We start from the raw sequence: 13,381 nt of genomic DNA, 5'->3' as shown, positions 1-13,381 counted from the left end.
TCATCCCCATATTGTGCTTCTCTACTTTTAATTTGACCATAATATTTAAATAAATGGTAAATTTCAAATTACCCTATTCATATCACTTAGTCCTACAGTTTAGACTAATGGGAAATTGTTAAGTTTTCATCTATATACTGCCGTTAGTAATCTCATTATTTTATTTTTGTTGATAAATTTCATTCTCCCTGTATTTTTAAGATAATTAAAATATTTACATTTGAAGAATATAATTCAATAAGTAAATTTAATAAATTAGAAAGATATTTACAATATCCATTATGTGAGAAAATCCGCTTTCATGTATTTTTAAAATTTTTATACTTTCTTTATTAAGTTTAAAAGAAACAATTAACAATTTCACATATTTGGGGCCAAAGTATTACAAATAAAAGTTGAGGAATAGTTTGATTTTAAGCAAAACCATATGGAGTACACTCTACTGTTGTTTTCAAAATTTTGTAAAAAGGAAAGGGCTACATTAACAAATATTAAAAATATAGTGTGGAAACTGAAATAATGCAAATAGGTACCCCTCCCCTTCTTGCTTTCTGCCTCGGGAATTGTGGGCCCCACAATTTCGCCATCTGGATAGGCTCAGCTGACTGCGGGCTATTGGATAACGATTCCTGTCTCTCTCCATCTCTCTCTCTCTCTCTCTTCCCGAGAGCTCCCAATTTCTCGAAGCCACCGAGCATCCTCTGATCTCATCTCCGTCGATGGTTCGTTTCGTCACTCTTCATCTATCTATCTTCCTTTCACTTTTCGGGCTATAAATAAATAGAAGTACTGTGACCGATGTATTTGGGGGAAGGCGTCGATAGTTGATTTGGTTTTGATCCCTTATTGGTATGTGAATCGTGTCATTCCTACTGTTCATAGTTGTTGTCTTGATGATTATTTGGATACCTTATATTTGGGAGGTAAGATGCTTGTCAAAAGGCCTCTGTGGATATAGTCCTGATCTACAGGACTTTACTCCGGGAAGTACATTGTTACTAGTTATAGCCAATAGGTATATTTAGGACACATATATGAGAATCATTGGAGGGGCTAACGATGTTTTTAGGCGAGAAGTGGTTTGAAATGCATTGTTTTAGGATAAGTTGATTGAAGAAGAAATATCTGCCATTTTATATGTATTGGGTACCATTTATTGATTATGTGTATATATATGTATGTATAGTACATATTTGTTAGGGTAGCAAGAGAAACCTTGTCGATGAATGCAATGTTGAGAACCAAAGTTCTAGGAAAATTGGCAATATTTGGTAGTTACATTCCTATAACTGTGGCATAAACTTCATCGAAAGATTGTCATTTTTTTTTTGTAATCAGTCTTGAATTTATTTTAACTGACCTTCCGAAGTGATGAAAGATTATTTTGTTCTTCTGATTAGGCCCAAAGTGGAGTTATCCAGAGCAGAAAAATTATTCTCAGCATGTATCTTTTGTAACAATAATGGAAGACTATCTTGTCCGTCTTCTAAGGCTAACTTCATATTTCTGTCGCAATGTTGTCCAATTTATTGGTGAGCTTCTTCTGGCTTATGCCAATAAACATGTTCCTTTCTTCTCATTATGCCATTTCTTTTAATGAATCAATTAACGCTTGCTATATATAGATATTTTCAACTGTTACCTTACCATTATTTCAAGGATTTGTTTACTCCACTGGTAACCCTTTTTGTTGCCAACCAGTACCTTTTAGTATTTTTTTTTAACTTTTCCATGAGTGATCTTCTAAATATTAATTGCTTGAAAAATTAATGTGCTTGCTATGCCTCTGTTACATGGTAAGTACCTATCACTTAACTTTTCATTTAATCATTCACGTATGTTGCACTCTGATCTTTGGTTCATGAACAGAACTATCTTGCCTTTTTAAGTATAGAAGTGGCTTTGATTGATTAATCTTATATTTCTATTTAAGTCAATGTCTTTTAGAGTCTGCAGGTTATTTTCCTTAAAATTGACTATATGTTTCTCTTTGCAGATGATCTTGTTTTTGGAGATGTCGGAAGAATCTCACAAGATTCTGAATATTCGTTTTCTGGATTGGGTGGATGGTCCTCCCATGGCATCATGCAGTATTCTGATCAGGAGGCTTGCAGATTATTGGATTCAGATTCTAACATGGAATATCAATTTGTATACAGAAATTCTAGAATTGTTGGATTTCAGCATGCCCGATCATTTGTTTATCAAGGGTATACTTTTCCTCTTCTCTTATATTCACCACTCACAAGCGACAATTAGTTAAGAAATGAAAGTACATGAGAAAATGCAATATGCTTTTTAAGTCTGTCTTGCTCTTTAAGATCCCAAACTTATGGAACTAGAAACAATTGTCAAAACATGTAATTTGATTGCTTCTGCAGTGCTGCTATTATGTCTCAAATCATACTTTATGTATTTTTTGGTCATTTTCCTTTGATTAACAGTAAGGTTTGGGAGTGGTATCTTAGAGTAAAACACATACATGAAAATACACAGAGGTTTCTCTCTAGATAAGCTTCCTGCAAAAGACAAACGTTTACCATGTTTCATTTCTTATTTTGGTAAGGACTGGAACTGGATAGAGATAATCGGTAACCTATGGATCCACTAGTTTGATACTGGGAGCTTGCTTTCAAAAGTATTGAATTTATCTTATTCTAGTCTGAAAGATATAGAAGTTAAAGGCTTGCTATCTTGCCCCATGCACCTTGTTGCGGCAGGTTTAAGTAACAAAAGCAGTTTTTCTTGTAAAGAGGGTAAAGCTGTTGTAAGTATTGTCCTCAGAAGAATCTGCACTGCCCGGTGTCTTGTGCACTCTCATGTCCTTTACACACTTAAATTTATCTCTATGGAGGATTGGAGGCTCTGTAAAGCAAGCAATATCCGATGCATTTGTAGTGCATGTGATGAGGCTCACACAGTCATTGATATATAGAATAAAACTCTTCTTCCTCAAGATATCTCTTTCACTTATGTTTTCACCTCACATTACCTTCTGCAATATTTCTTAGTGCATGTTGTTGAGTCCTGTTGCAGGTTGATGCTCCCTCTATACGGACTCAGATTGGGGGGTAGGTTCGCATCAACTTGTCTGAAATGTTTCTGTGTCTACATCAGACAAATTAAAGTCCAGGTGCATGGGTGAGAGCCTTGCCTTCTTAGTTATTGAAGTGATAATAAAAGATACCAGTCTTGTTGCCTGCCTGTATCTTAGGTCTTAACTGAAGTTTATGCATTTTGTTTTATTTGATTTTATAGCTTTGTATCTTGTTTTTTTTTTTCTTCTTTTTGTGCTTCTTAGGTTCATGTGTCGTCTGAGTAGAACATTGCAGGGATCTTCTGATGATATTGGGTGGTTGCAAAGAACTGAAGGATTACCTCCTGTGGAGGATGGTACAACTCGATTCAACGAGCTGCTTCATGATGTCAGGTATCTCTAGCTTTTTGTCTGTGATAAATAATTTATATAAAGCATCCCAGGTGGTGCTTGTCTCAATTGTAATTGTGTACTAGAAGATGCTCAAACAGTCTTTTTTATGTGGAAGATGCTGATCAAATATATGCTTATCTCAAAAAAAAAAATCAAATATATGTTATATTCACCCTGTATTTCTGCTGTCAATCAGTTACATATATTGAAAGTTTTCCGAGGTTTCTGTTTTCTTCATCTTCGACTGTTTGGTATTTCCTCATATCTCTGCACATGCTATGTGTTGTTATGCATCAACAATTTCAAAGAGTTATGGTACTTTCAGAGAGTTATGGTGCTGTTTTTACTTTTCAGAACTGGTGTCCATTGTCTGCCTAACAATCTGGTCTATTTATTTATTCCTGGTAAGATAATTCTCTTTGATATATTCAAAGTTTTCACTTATGAAGCTCTCTGGAGACTAACATTATTCCTTTAATGGATCTTGACAGGACTTTTTAGCAACCATAGTCCATTGTATTTCGTAAATACAAAAAGATTCTTTTCCAAGATGGGTCTAACTTGTCACATTGCCAAAATTCATAGTGAGGTAAACTTGACTATGACATAAGCAGAAGCAGACTACAGAGTATCTGCCATACTTTCCTGTCTTGGGCAACATTCATGAATAATTGATGAAACTACACTTTTATTTATTTGAGAGAGAATCTCCCGAGCTTGCCTTTTCACAATTCTTGAAGCCAGTACTTGCAAATAGCATTGATTATTGGTTTATCTATGTTCTAATACTATGTGGTTAAAGCATGTGGATTGCTTATAGAGACTCATAAGGTGAAGAAATTTACATGACTTTTTAAGAGGTTGGAAAATAATCACATCATACTTTCTCTGGACTCAAAGACAATTTACTTTGGGAGAGCTTACTTCACAATTCCTACTTAATTAAAGCATTGGAAGAGTTTGGAATGTTGTAAAAAAAGTTGCCTTCAAAATATTTCCATCAAAAGTTTCTACTAACATATTATATAACACCAAATAATTTACTGTTAAACTCTAAATGATTTAGTTTCTGAGTTCACTTATGTTGTGCTTTTCCCATGGTTGTCCATGTCTTTTTCATATATTTTTCTACAAATCAATGAAGCTTAGCATTATACGTGCACTTCAATTTGTTGATATTTGTGTTGATATTTGATAGACCTATTCCTTGCACCTTTCTACGCATTTTCTTATGTAGTTGTTAATCTTAGATTTATCAGCCAAATGCCTCTTGAGTCTTGATAGTGGAACTAGCTGCAGGATTTTATTTGGAAAAGTTGTATATCCATTTAATAGGTACAAGGGGTCGCAAGAACTGTTTGTCTCATTCAATACTCAAAGCTTACATCAAAATATGTCCATATTGGTGAGGTATGAAAATAGTTATTTCTTTCTTTCATGATATTCTTTCTTCAGGCATCAGTGGAGAAAAATGCATGGGAATTGAAGCAATACATTGAGGAACTCTATTGGGGATCTGGGAAGCGTGTATTGCTTCTAGGTCATAGCAAAGGTGGTATTGATGCAGCAGCAGCACTTTCAATATACTGGTCTGACCTGAAAGAAAAGGTTGCTGGTCTGGCTTTTGTTCAAAGCCCATATGGTGGTAGTCCAATTGCGTCCGATATCCTTCGTGAAGGCCAGATTGCTGACACAGAAGCACGGAGAATCATGGAGTTTATTATATGCAAGCTAATCAAGGTACTCTTTTTTCCTTCCAAGAGAATGAATGACTAGTGTGTTACATTTTACGTGATTCAGGTTTCATATTGGGATCATTACACATTGCCCATGTATCTAATGTTAAAGTTGCTAATAGGGTGATATGAGGGCTCTAGATGATCTGACATATGAAAAGCGAAAGGATTTCATTGCCAAGCACAAGCTTCCCGCAGAGCAAATTCCTCTTATCTCTTTCCACACTGAAGCTAGTACAGAACTTGCAGTCCTTGCTACAATGTCTCACATTGCCCACGCTGAGCTCCCCTGGCTTCCCCTTCCGCGCTTCCTTTCTGAGGCTGATGACATTGAGTATGGGCTCTCTTGCCGGAAGGTTCCTGTCGTGATTCCTCTATCAGCTGCAATGGCAGTCAGTGCACTTCATCTAAGGCTACGGTATGGGGAACAGAGCGATGGCTTAGTGGCACGCCGGGATGCTGAGGTGCCTGGATCAGTTGTTGTGAGGTTAGACCGGAAGTTGGACCATGCATGGATGGTCTACTCCTCTTTGAAGAAAGATCAGGTCAAAGCTGATGCTAGTGAGATGTGTGAGGCCCTGCTTACCATGCTTGTGGAGATTGGAAGGAAGAGGAACCAAATCTGAATAGTCTTAGGACAGATTACTTATGTGTGTTATGGTTCTCTCTCAAATAGAGAGATTCCTTTGCAGAAAGCATTGCATGTATAGAAATATGAAATGATTTGGGTCTCTACCTTTTATTAGTTAACAGTATGTTTTACGAGAGTCGTTTACCAGTTTTAAGAAGTTTGGTATCGTTTGTGCTGGAAATCGTCTTATCCTATCCTAATATGCAGTAGAGTAAAGATTCCTCTCTCAGTGTGAAACTTCATGCCAGCAGCATCAAGATTTACACATCTGCTCTTATCTTTTGGCTGTAATGGTCTACTCCTTCTCAATCCCTCTCTCCTCTCTTTTTCTGGAAGATGGCTAGTACCTTCCACTATTGCATGATACCCCTTACGAATTGCTGCTGGATTAATACTGCATCTTTCTTTTTCTTTTTCTCCCTTTTGCTTTTACATCTCACCTACTTAATATGACGACGTTTTTAAAAAACCTCAAACAGTTACGATGGGCTAAAAATTAATTTAAGAATAGCAACGGTTGATAATAATAACCTCAACGGTCACCGTTATGCTGTCAATCAACAGCATTATCCATCCAATTATCCATTCGGGCAGCATCACGTGCCCCCGCATTGGAGTGAGCGAGCGAGGCGCTGAATCCCAGAACCTGAAATGACAAAAATGACCTCCCTTCCCCACTTCCCTACGGGTGCAGGATAGGCTCCAGACGTCTACTTGGCGCAAGATAGTATCCCCTCTCTATACACGTTGACGTTATACAAGCTCTTCTCTCGTGTGACCCTCACTCACATCAAGCTCGGATCTTTATGGCGATTGGGTGATCTCCACCATCCAATTGTTAGAATCGGGGATGTCTTCTTCTTCTCTCGCGGCCGCCGCGGCGATCAAGGGGGTGAAGCCGAAAGCGGCGCAGGGGAGAGAGGACGGGACTTCTAAAGGGAAAGGAGTAGCTTTGCCGGTGGTGAAGAAGAAGGCGGATGGGTTGGGGAAGCTGGTGTCGTTATCCAGCGTGAAATCCGTATCGGTGGTTGCTAAACCAGAGGTACCCACATACTAATTTTTGAGAAAGTTTGTAGGATCTGTCGGAAATCGGGTTCCTTTTTTGGTAGATTTTCCTGTTGATTTATTCTCTCCTGAGATATCTGTAGTGGAACTTCGGAATTCTTTCTGTTCTCTTTCTGCTTCTATTGATCTAGCACAACACAAACTCGTCAGTCTCAGATGAGTGTATTGTACTTACATTGTTCTCTTTTCTGTTTCTTCTTCCTGCTTAATTTTGTAACAAAGGTGAAAGGTAAAACTGCGACAAGTTCATCGAAATTTGTCAAGAAAACAACCAAAACAACAACTGTTAAGAAGAAAGCCGAGAAGAAAGTGTATTCTTTACCTGGCCAGAAGTATGATCCTCCGGAAGAGGTTTTGAGACCTTCCCTAACCTCATAAATTTCTTCTTACTTTATGGCCTGATAGTATTGAGTGATTCTGCATCATCTGATCTTGGATTCTTTCGGCAGAGAGAACCCTTGAGGATATTCTATGAATCATTATCAAAGCAGATCCCGTCAAGTGAAATGGCAGATTTCTGGTAAAGTCTTATCTGATATTGCACAATTTCTAGTTCCCCCCTTATCTGTCAATTGTTATGGCAATGCTGTTGTCCTACTATATCTTTTTAGTCTCTCCTTTTTTTCCCTGTTTCTTCTTGCAGTATAGTTGGAGATCTTATTCTTTGTAATTCTGAAGTCAGGTAGCTTACTTGGAAGCTAATAGCATTAGATTTGAGTTGATGAGAATTATATCCTTTCTGTGGAACAGATTACTGAAATAAACCTAGTTGCCAAACAGGGATTTCAACTGTGCATGTTAAGTTTGTCTACTGCTCCAAGTAAAGTTGAACACTCCGAGAACTCTGTTAATTATATCTTTTCTCTGAAACAACATCTGGTCCTTGTAGACTTGTCAAGGATAGCCCTCCATTCCCACTGAGTATGTTAGGGCTGGAATTGTTTTTTGCTTGACAGTAGGATATAGATGGTCTTTTGACAATCTTCTTGATAGCTAACTTCATGTGGTGCCCTTCCTACTATTGATCTACTTACTCCTTTAGTTGGATTAACAATCTTCTTGTTAGATTGCTATGGCATGAAGTATCAGGATTCTTCTTCTGATAACCATTTGTTGGTTGTTGTGACTTCCTCGTCATGGTCTATGGTGAATTTATGCTCAAGTAGACTTCTAAATGAATGTAATACGGCACTTAGATATATGGAATTGCTTCATGCTTGTAATGCTAAATTATTCTGCTATACGTCCTCTACTTGCTTTATGTAGTTAGATATATTTCTACTGCGGTCACTTATTTATAATTTTATGTCAGAGCTAGTATTCAATCATTTTCATATAGAGAATTTTTTAAAAATTTCTGTCCATCACAAAAAGAAGGCCTTGTAATTAATAATATTAGGGGGCTACACTAGGATAATTACTGTGTATAATCTCAGACAGAACATACTCGAACTTGGATATTTCTGCTCTTAGCTGGTGTAGAGAAATCAACCCGACAACATGTATACCAATATCTTCTTGATATCTGTCATATAAAACTATGAATGGCAAGTTAAGGAATACAACTAAGAAAATTCTTCTGATTTTCCAGATTAATGAGTTGGAACATTTTTACTTGACAAAGTTGTTTTTGGATTATGATGTTTGGACTGTTCTGTTCCTTTCCTCATATCTGATATCCAGAAGTCGATGATGATTTTAAGTTTTTAACCATCAGGATGATGGAGCATGGCTTGTTATCTCCTGAAAGAGCAAAGAAAGCGTATGAGAGAAAGCAAAAGAGGCAGCACCAGTTGAGAACGGGCACACCGATCAAACCCATAAAGCAAGAGAGACCAGAAAGCTCAAAGAGTCCACAGGCAATAAAGAATGGAGATGCCAAGGCAAAGAAAAGAGTTAGCTACAGTGATGACGACGATGACTTCATTGTTAAAACAAAGAAATCGAAGGGATGAAGGATGATCTCATTTAGTTATTAGCCAACAGAAGAGTGTAGCTGGTTTCATGATTGCAAGAGCTAGTTTCAAAAGAACTAATTAACCTGCATTCTGAATACAATTGCCAGGATGCTGACTGGTTTCTTCATTGGTAGAGAACTGGCACGAAGCCGTTGTTGTTGTTCTGTCATGTTCAGTAGCAAGGAAGAAAGGGAAAAATGGACATTCTTTATTTTCTCTAATTTATATCCCAATAAGATGATATATACATAGTTTTTATCATGAAAATGATTTTTCATCAGAGATGGTTGAAATCATATTTGGTGTATATATGGTTGTTTTGATGTATTCTCGATGATATTTTATGGCGATATATCCTATAAAATAGTTAAGTTGCATACATCTTGTTCTTCTTAGACCTCATAGGCTCATACCTCTTAATTTAGCCCCCTTGAAGCACTTTATGCTTGTAAAACTTTGTGATAAGAAGTTCACAGTTCTGAAGTGGATCTGATAAATGGAATAAGAGAGAAATCTACAGTGCAACTCATCTGAATTAGGTGTGCAGAGGGTGAAAACGTACTCTCATAATATTCATCATGTTCATATAATATATTTCTCCTACTTGATCTTGGGCTTCATTGAAAAGATGATGGTGTGACAGCAGCAGTAGCAGCATAATAAATAACTAAATAGATATATAAGATTATAGAGGGATATATGACATATATGGTATGAGGAAAACATAACTACCTGAAAATGCCAATTTCGAAAAACATCTTGACATAAACTGAGGTCCTTTTCGTAAAATTACAGGGTTACAACTTACAAAGTTACCAGCTTATATTATAGGGTGTCATGTGCATATTTTCCCTTTTAAACCTTCTCTTTCCCGGCCGACGCTAAAACCCTCACCTTTCTCGTTAGAAGCTTTAGATGATGGCGAGCCGGCGATGCATCAACTCCCTTTCTCGCCATTTCCGATCTCGCCTCCTCTCATGGAGAACCACAACCCTAATCCTCCCTTCCTCTCTCCGATCTTCTCTCTCTGCCACTCCTCGTGCGTCGCAATCCCTCAATGCCCTTCCATGGAGCGATACTCGTCGTTTCTCATCTCGGCCGACGAGCTCCTCGGACGAGGACATCGATGGTGAAGGATAATAATAGGAGGAAGAAGAAGAAGAGGGAAGGGAGAGCTGGGATCCAGAGGATGGAGATGCATCAGATTCAGACGAGGAGAAAGCGATGGAGGCGGCGGAGGTCCGGTATAGAGTAGTGGGACCGCTGGATCCTCGGAGAACCCATTTAAGCCGTACGAGATGGTCTTTGCTGTTGTTCAGGTTTGAAATCGATGGAGTTCAACTCTTTTTAATTGTTTCTTCTTTTTCTCTTAGATGTCAATGTGAATCAATTTTAAATTTGTTGTCTTTTTGGTGTAGATTGGGGCTCATCAGTTTAAGGTCAGCAATGGGGATTCGATTTTTACTGAAAGGTTGAAATTTTGTGACGTTAATGACAAGGTAGAATGTCTTGGATTTAAATGTTTGTTTTAAGATCACCTTTTGTATCGATTTTTTTCCTTGTTCTATGTCCTGTTCTTAAGATGCTATAAGAAACTTATGTCATATAAATAAATAGTTGTAGTTTCCCCCGTGATATCACATAAAGTATCAGTATCTCTTTCCAAAGATCTCTGCTGCAACTGTAGGAAGATACAATTCATTAGAATGAAACGTACTAATCCTTAAACCATCAGATGTATTGTTATACTTTCCTACCAACTCAACTAGCAAGTGAGAACTTATTAGCCTTTTTACCTGATTTCTGGGATTCGTAACTTCTTTACTCAAACATTTCAGCTTTCAACTTTCTTATTTTAACATCTTTGTTCTACTTATTTTTTGTCAAGACTATGTACCTAGCATTGAGCTGCCATAGACATGATTTTATTTACCGTGAATTTGATTCTTTCTGCAGTTAATTTTAAACAGGGTTCTCATGTTCGGTTCAAAATCTCAAACGATCATTGGCAGAGCATGTATGAAACTGTGAATCATCAGCTCTTTGCTTTTTCTCGTCCTTTTCCTTGTTGAATTTATTTTGTGCTGGTTTTGTTGTCAAAAGTGATTCTTTTGTGATACAATTTTCTTTTTTTAAGTTTTTCGGCTAGAGTGACCTTGATTCATGTCTTGCATGGATTGATCAATTTGTGTTAAACATGCATACATCACCTAACTCTAGTTTCTTTCATCATAACTCTATGGGCAAAATTATGGATCTTTGTAGGTAGGTATCTTTATATATGGGAACATGCCTATGACTAGATATATTTATGCATGTGCATACATACAGACAGCCATAAACATATGCGCAAAGCACATGCTTCCCAGCCACAGGAACACACGCAAGCATAGGCACAGACGCAAGATTAGAGACATACACTGGCACACATCATACATTCAGATATCACCCATATGCATGCACACTATTTACTTATTTAGTTCAGTGTTGCCTTGAATATGAATTCAGAAATTTAGATTTACCACAAGAACTCATATTAAATTGTGATAATGATACATAAGCTAATTCTATCATTTTAATGTCCAACTCACTATAATTAGTATATTAACTTATTGTTTTATTGTCTTTATTCTATCAGAAATTTAGAGTATTTGTGTGAAAAAAGTACTTATTAAAATTAAGCACAATAGGGATTAAGAATTATATATTTTGATCTTGTAAGATCATATCACAAGTAGAAATTTTTTCTGATCTGCCACCCTCACATGAAGCTATTATGAACTATTCATAATACATCTGTACAATCATTCCATGTATGCATGTACTCTCATAGCTCTAGTTTCATCCTATTGCAAAATGTCAAAATAAGATCAAACTTCCAGTCCAAACTATATGTCTTTGAGTCTTCTTTTGGTGTTTGGTTCAGTTTGATATGAAAACTTAGTCATTATAGCTTTGTTCTTTTCAAAATTGCATGTGAAATTGTCTGCACTTTCCTGCATTGCAACTTGGTGCTCATGTGTTACATAAATTTCTGCAGCAAATTTCTTTAACAACTGTTTGTAATTTTCACTTTTCTTCAGGCTTTAGATGCGAAAGTAATCATATTCAAGAAGAAAAGAAGAAAAAATTACCACAGAACCAAAGGCCACCATCAGGTAATTCATGTTTTTTAGTTTTAAAAATGCTGACTTAATGAGCAAGCAGCAACTAGTTCTCACCAAGCTTCGTCACATTATCAGGACCTGACCAAGTTGAGAATTACTGATATTCAAGGAATTGATAAGTCTGAAAGGGTTCCTATTGCTGCTTAACATTAAGATCACCATCAACAGAGACATGATAGAATTGCAGCATATCCGGATTTCAATTGGCATCATATAATTTTCATTTGAAAAAATATACATGCCATCGAGACTAATATATACAACCAGATGCTCCGGAGGTGATGAGGATTTCCTCTCAAATGAAACCATTTATATTTACAGTCCTTGAAGCAATATTTCCTAGGACCTTTCCGCCCCACTAATTGGAAAGACAGTGTGCAAAACTTAATGGCCTCTTGTGTACTTCCTCCAAAATTTGTTGTCCAAGTTGTTCGGAATTGTCTGTCGTATTACTTTGATTTTGGGCTGTGCTACTAACAGAGCAAATTTTGACAAGTTTATGACAAATAATCCCTTGTGTCATTATTTCCACTGGGAAATATCATTGAGATTCCACTACTTCAGGTGCTATTATTCATAACTTCTTATATGTTGCTGTCACAAACTTCTTTTCTGTCTGCTTCATTATATTTTTGCTCCTAATTACATTAGAAATCGAAAACGGATTGAAAGCAACATTTATCTTTGAATCAAATATTAATGAACTTTGTGTATCAGCTGTGGTCTTTTCTTTTACCCTCTGTTGTGGTTATCTCATGGTTTCTCATGACAAGTGATTTCCCCATTTGGGATTATTTTTAATATGATTCATCTTACCGTCTAGTCTGGAATGATGAAATCTCCACTATCTGTGCTTTTTATTTACTAAAGCTCTTGCTTTCAGTCATGGTGGGCTGCTGTTATTTGAATAACATAGTGCTACCCACTGATGCATCCAGAGTACTCTAAACTTTTGTCATCTCAAACATCTTAATTTTCAAAGCGTTTCTATCAATATGCTTTCTTTCAGAATAACCAGAATTAATGCTTCGGAACACTCACTATATGAATAATACAAATTGTAAGAATATCAAAGATGTTGTTGACTAGGTTATTTTATTTTATTTTATTTGTGTTAAATTTATTTTACCTTCTTATACTTTCGATGAAAATTACTTAACCTCCTAAATTTTATTTTGTATTACTATGTTTCATGAACTTTAAGTAAATTATAAGTGCTAGATTTTTCATCCGTTAACGGTGTTCATATAATTTTTATAACTTTAGTTTAAAAATCAATTATTTTACCCTTCTTGAACTTTTCTTTTTTATTACTTACTCACTCTGAAGAAAGAGAGATCGACTCCACCTCAATGGGGAACATGTTCCACTACAATACTATTCACCTTGCAATA

The 13,381-nt window shown here is 36.5% G+C and overlaps 3 protein-coding genes across 5 annotated transcripts; all 3 read left to right on the top strand.

Moving 5' to 3' along the window:
* Positions 1–553: 553 nt before the first annotated feature.
* Positions 554–5,978, top strand: LOC140789557 (uncharacterized). Of its 3 annotated transcripts, none has more exons than XM_073139300.1 (9): positions 554–722; positions 1,401–1,532; positions 1,997–2,210; positions 3,037–3,141; positions 3,302–3,430; positions 3,785–3,834; positions 3,922–4,019; positions 4,886–5,170; positions 5,289–5,978. In XM_073139300.1, the coding sequence occupies exons 2-9, from the start codon at positions 1,463–1,465 to the stop codon at positions 5,790–5,792; spliced, it is 1,455 nt and encodes a 484-aa protein (XP_072995401.1). In that variant the 5' UTR covers positions 554–722; positions 1,401–1,462; the 3' UTR covers positions 5,793–5,978. The 3 variants fall into 3 exon arrangements, with proteins under 3 accessions (XP_072995401.1, XP_072995403.1, XP_072995402.1); XM_073139302.1 differs by having other exon boundaries at positions 588–722; positions 3,323–3,430; XM_073139301.1 differs by having other exon boundaries at positions 670–849.
* A 505-nt stretch (positions 5,979–6,483) lies between these two features.
* LOC140789882 (uncharacterized) lies at positions 6,484–9,199 on the top strand. The gene is made up of 4 exons (XM_073139772.1): positions 6,484–6,839; positions 7,085–7,213; positions 7,312–7,382; positions 8,580–9,199. Exons 1-4 carry the CDS (start codon positions 6,648–6,650, stop codon positions 8,815–8,817), a joined length of 630 nt encoding a protein of 209 aa, XP_072995873.1. The 5' UTR covers positions 6,484–6,647; the 3' UTR covers positions 8,818–9,199.
* Positions 9,200–9,729: 530 nt separating this feature from the next.
* Positions 9,730–12,482, top strand: LOC140789587 (large ribosomal subunit protein bL21m-like). The gene is made up of 4 exons (XM_073139350.1): positions 9,730–10,139; positions 10,239–10,319; positions 11,904–11,978; positions 12,063–12,482. The coding sequence occupies exons 1-4, from the start codon at positions 10,119–10,121 to the stop codon at positions 12,132–12,134; spliced, it is 249 nt and encodes an 82-aa protein (XP_072995451.1). The 5' UTR covers positions 9,730–10,118; the 3' UTR covers positions 12,135–12,482.
* Positions 12,483–13,381: the final 899 nt, after the last annotated feature.

The sequence above is a fragment of the Typha latifolia genome, chromosome 5 (genome assembly GCF_019914945.1).
Source record: "Typha latifolia isolate L0001 chromosome 5, TyphaL0001v2, whole genome shotgun sequence".
NCBI classification, from domain to species: Eukaryota; Viridiplantae; Streptophyta; class Magnoliopsida; order Poales; family Typhaceae; genus Typha; species Typha latifolia.
Note: the sequence above shows the minus strand (reverse complement) of the source record. Positions and strands in the feature narration are given on the sequence as shown.

What these genes read in the sequence shown, in the direction of transcription:
- LOC140789587 (XM_073139350.1), top strand. Translation starts at nt 10,119, where the DNA reads ATGGTCTTTGCTGTTGTTCAG. An exon ending in TTTGTGACGTTAATGACAAG is followed by an intron (nt 10,320 to 11,903) that starts GTAGAATGTCTT and finishes ACTTTTCTTCAG; the next exon opens with GCTTTAGATGCGAAAGTAAT. An exon ending in GAACCAAAGGCCACCATCAG is followed by an intron (nt 11,979 to 12,062) that starts GTAATTCATGTT and finishes TCACATTATCAG; the next exon opens with GACCTGACCAAGTTGAGAAT.
- LOC140789882 (XM_073139772.1), top strand. Translation starts at nt 6,648, where the DNA reads ATGTCTTCTTCTTCTCTCGCGGCCGCCGCGGCGATCAAGGGGGTGAAG. An exon ending in CGGTGGTTGCTAAACCAGAG is followed by an intron (nt 6,840 to 7,084) that starts GTACCCACATAC and finishes TTTGTAACAAAG; the next exon opens with GTGAAAGGTAAAACTGCGAC. An exon ending in AGTATGATCCTCCGGAAGAG is followed by an intron (nt 7,214 to 7,311) that starts GTTTTGAGACCT and finishes TTCTTTCGGCAG; the next exon opens with AGAGAACCCTTGAGGATATT.
- LOC140789557 (XM_073139300.1), top strand. Translation starts at nt 1,463, where the DNA reads ATGGAAGACTATCTTGTCCGTCTTCTAAGGCTAACTTCATATTTCTGT. An exon ending in CAATGTTGTCCAATTTATTG is followed by an intron (nt 1,533 to 1,996) that starts GTGAGCTTCTTC and finishes TTCTCTTTGCAG; the next exon opens with ATGATCTTGTTTTTGGAGAT. An exon ending in TTGCCAAAATTCATAGTGAG is followed by an intron (nt 4,020 to 4,885) that starts GTAAACTTGACT and finishes TTCTTTCTTCAG; the next exon opens with GCATCAGTGGAGAAAAATGC.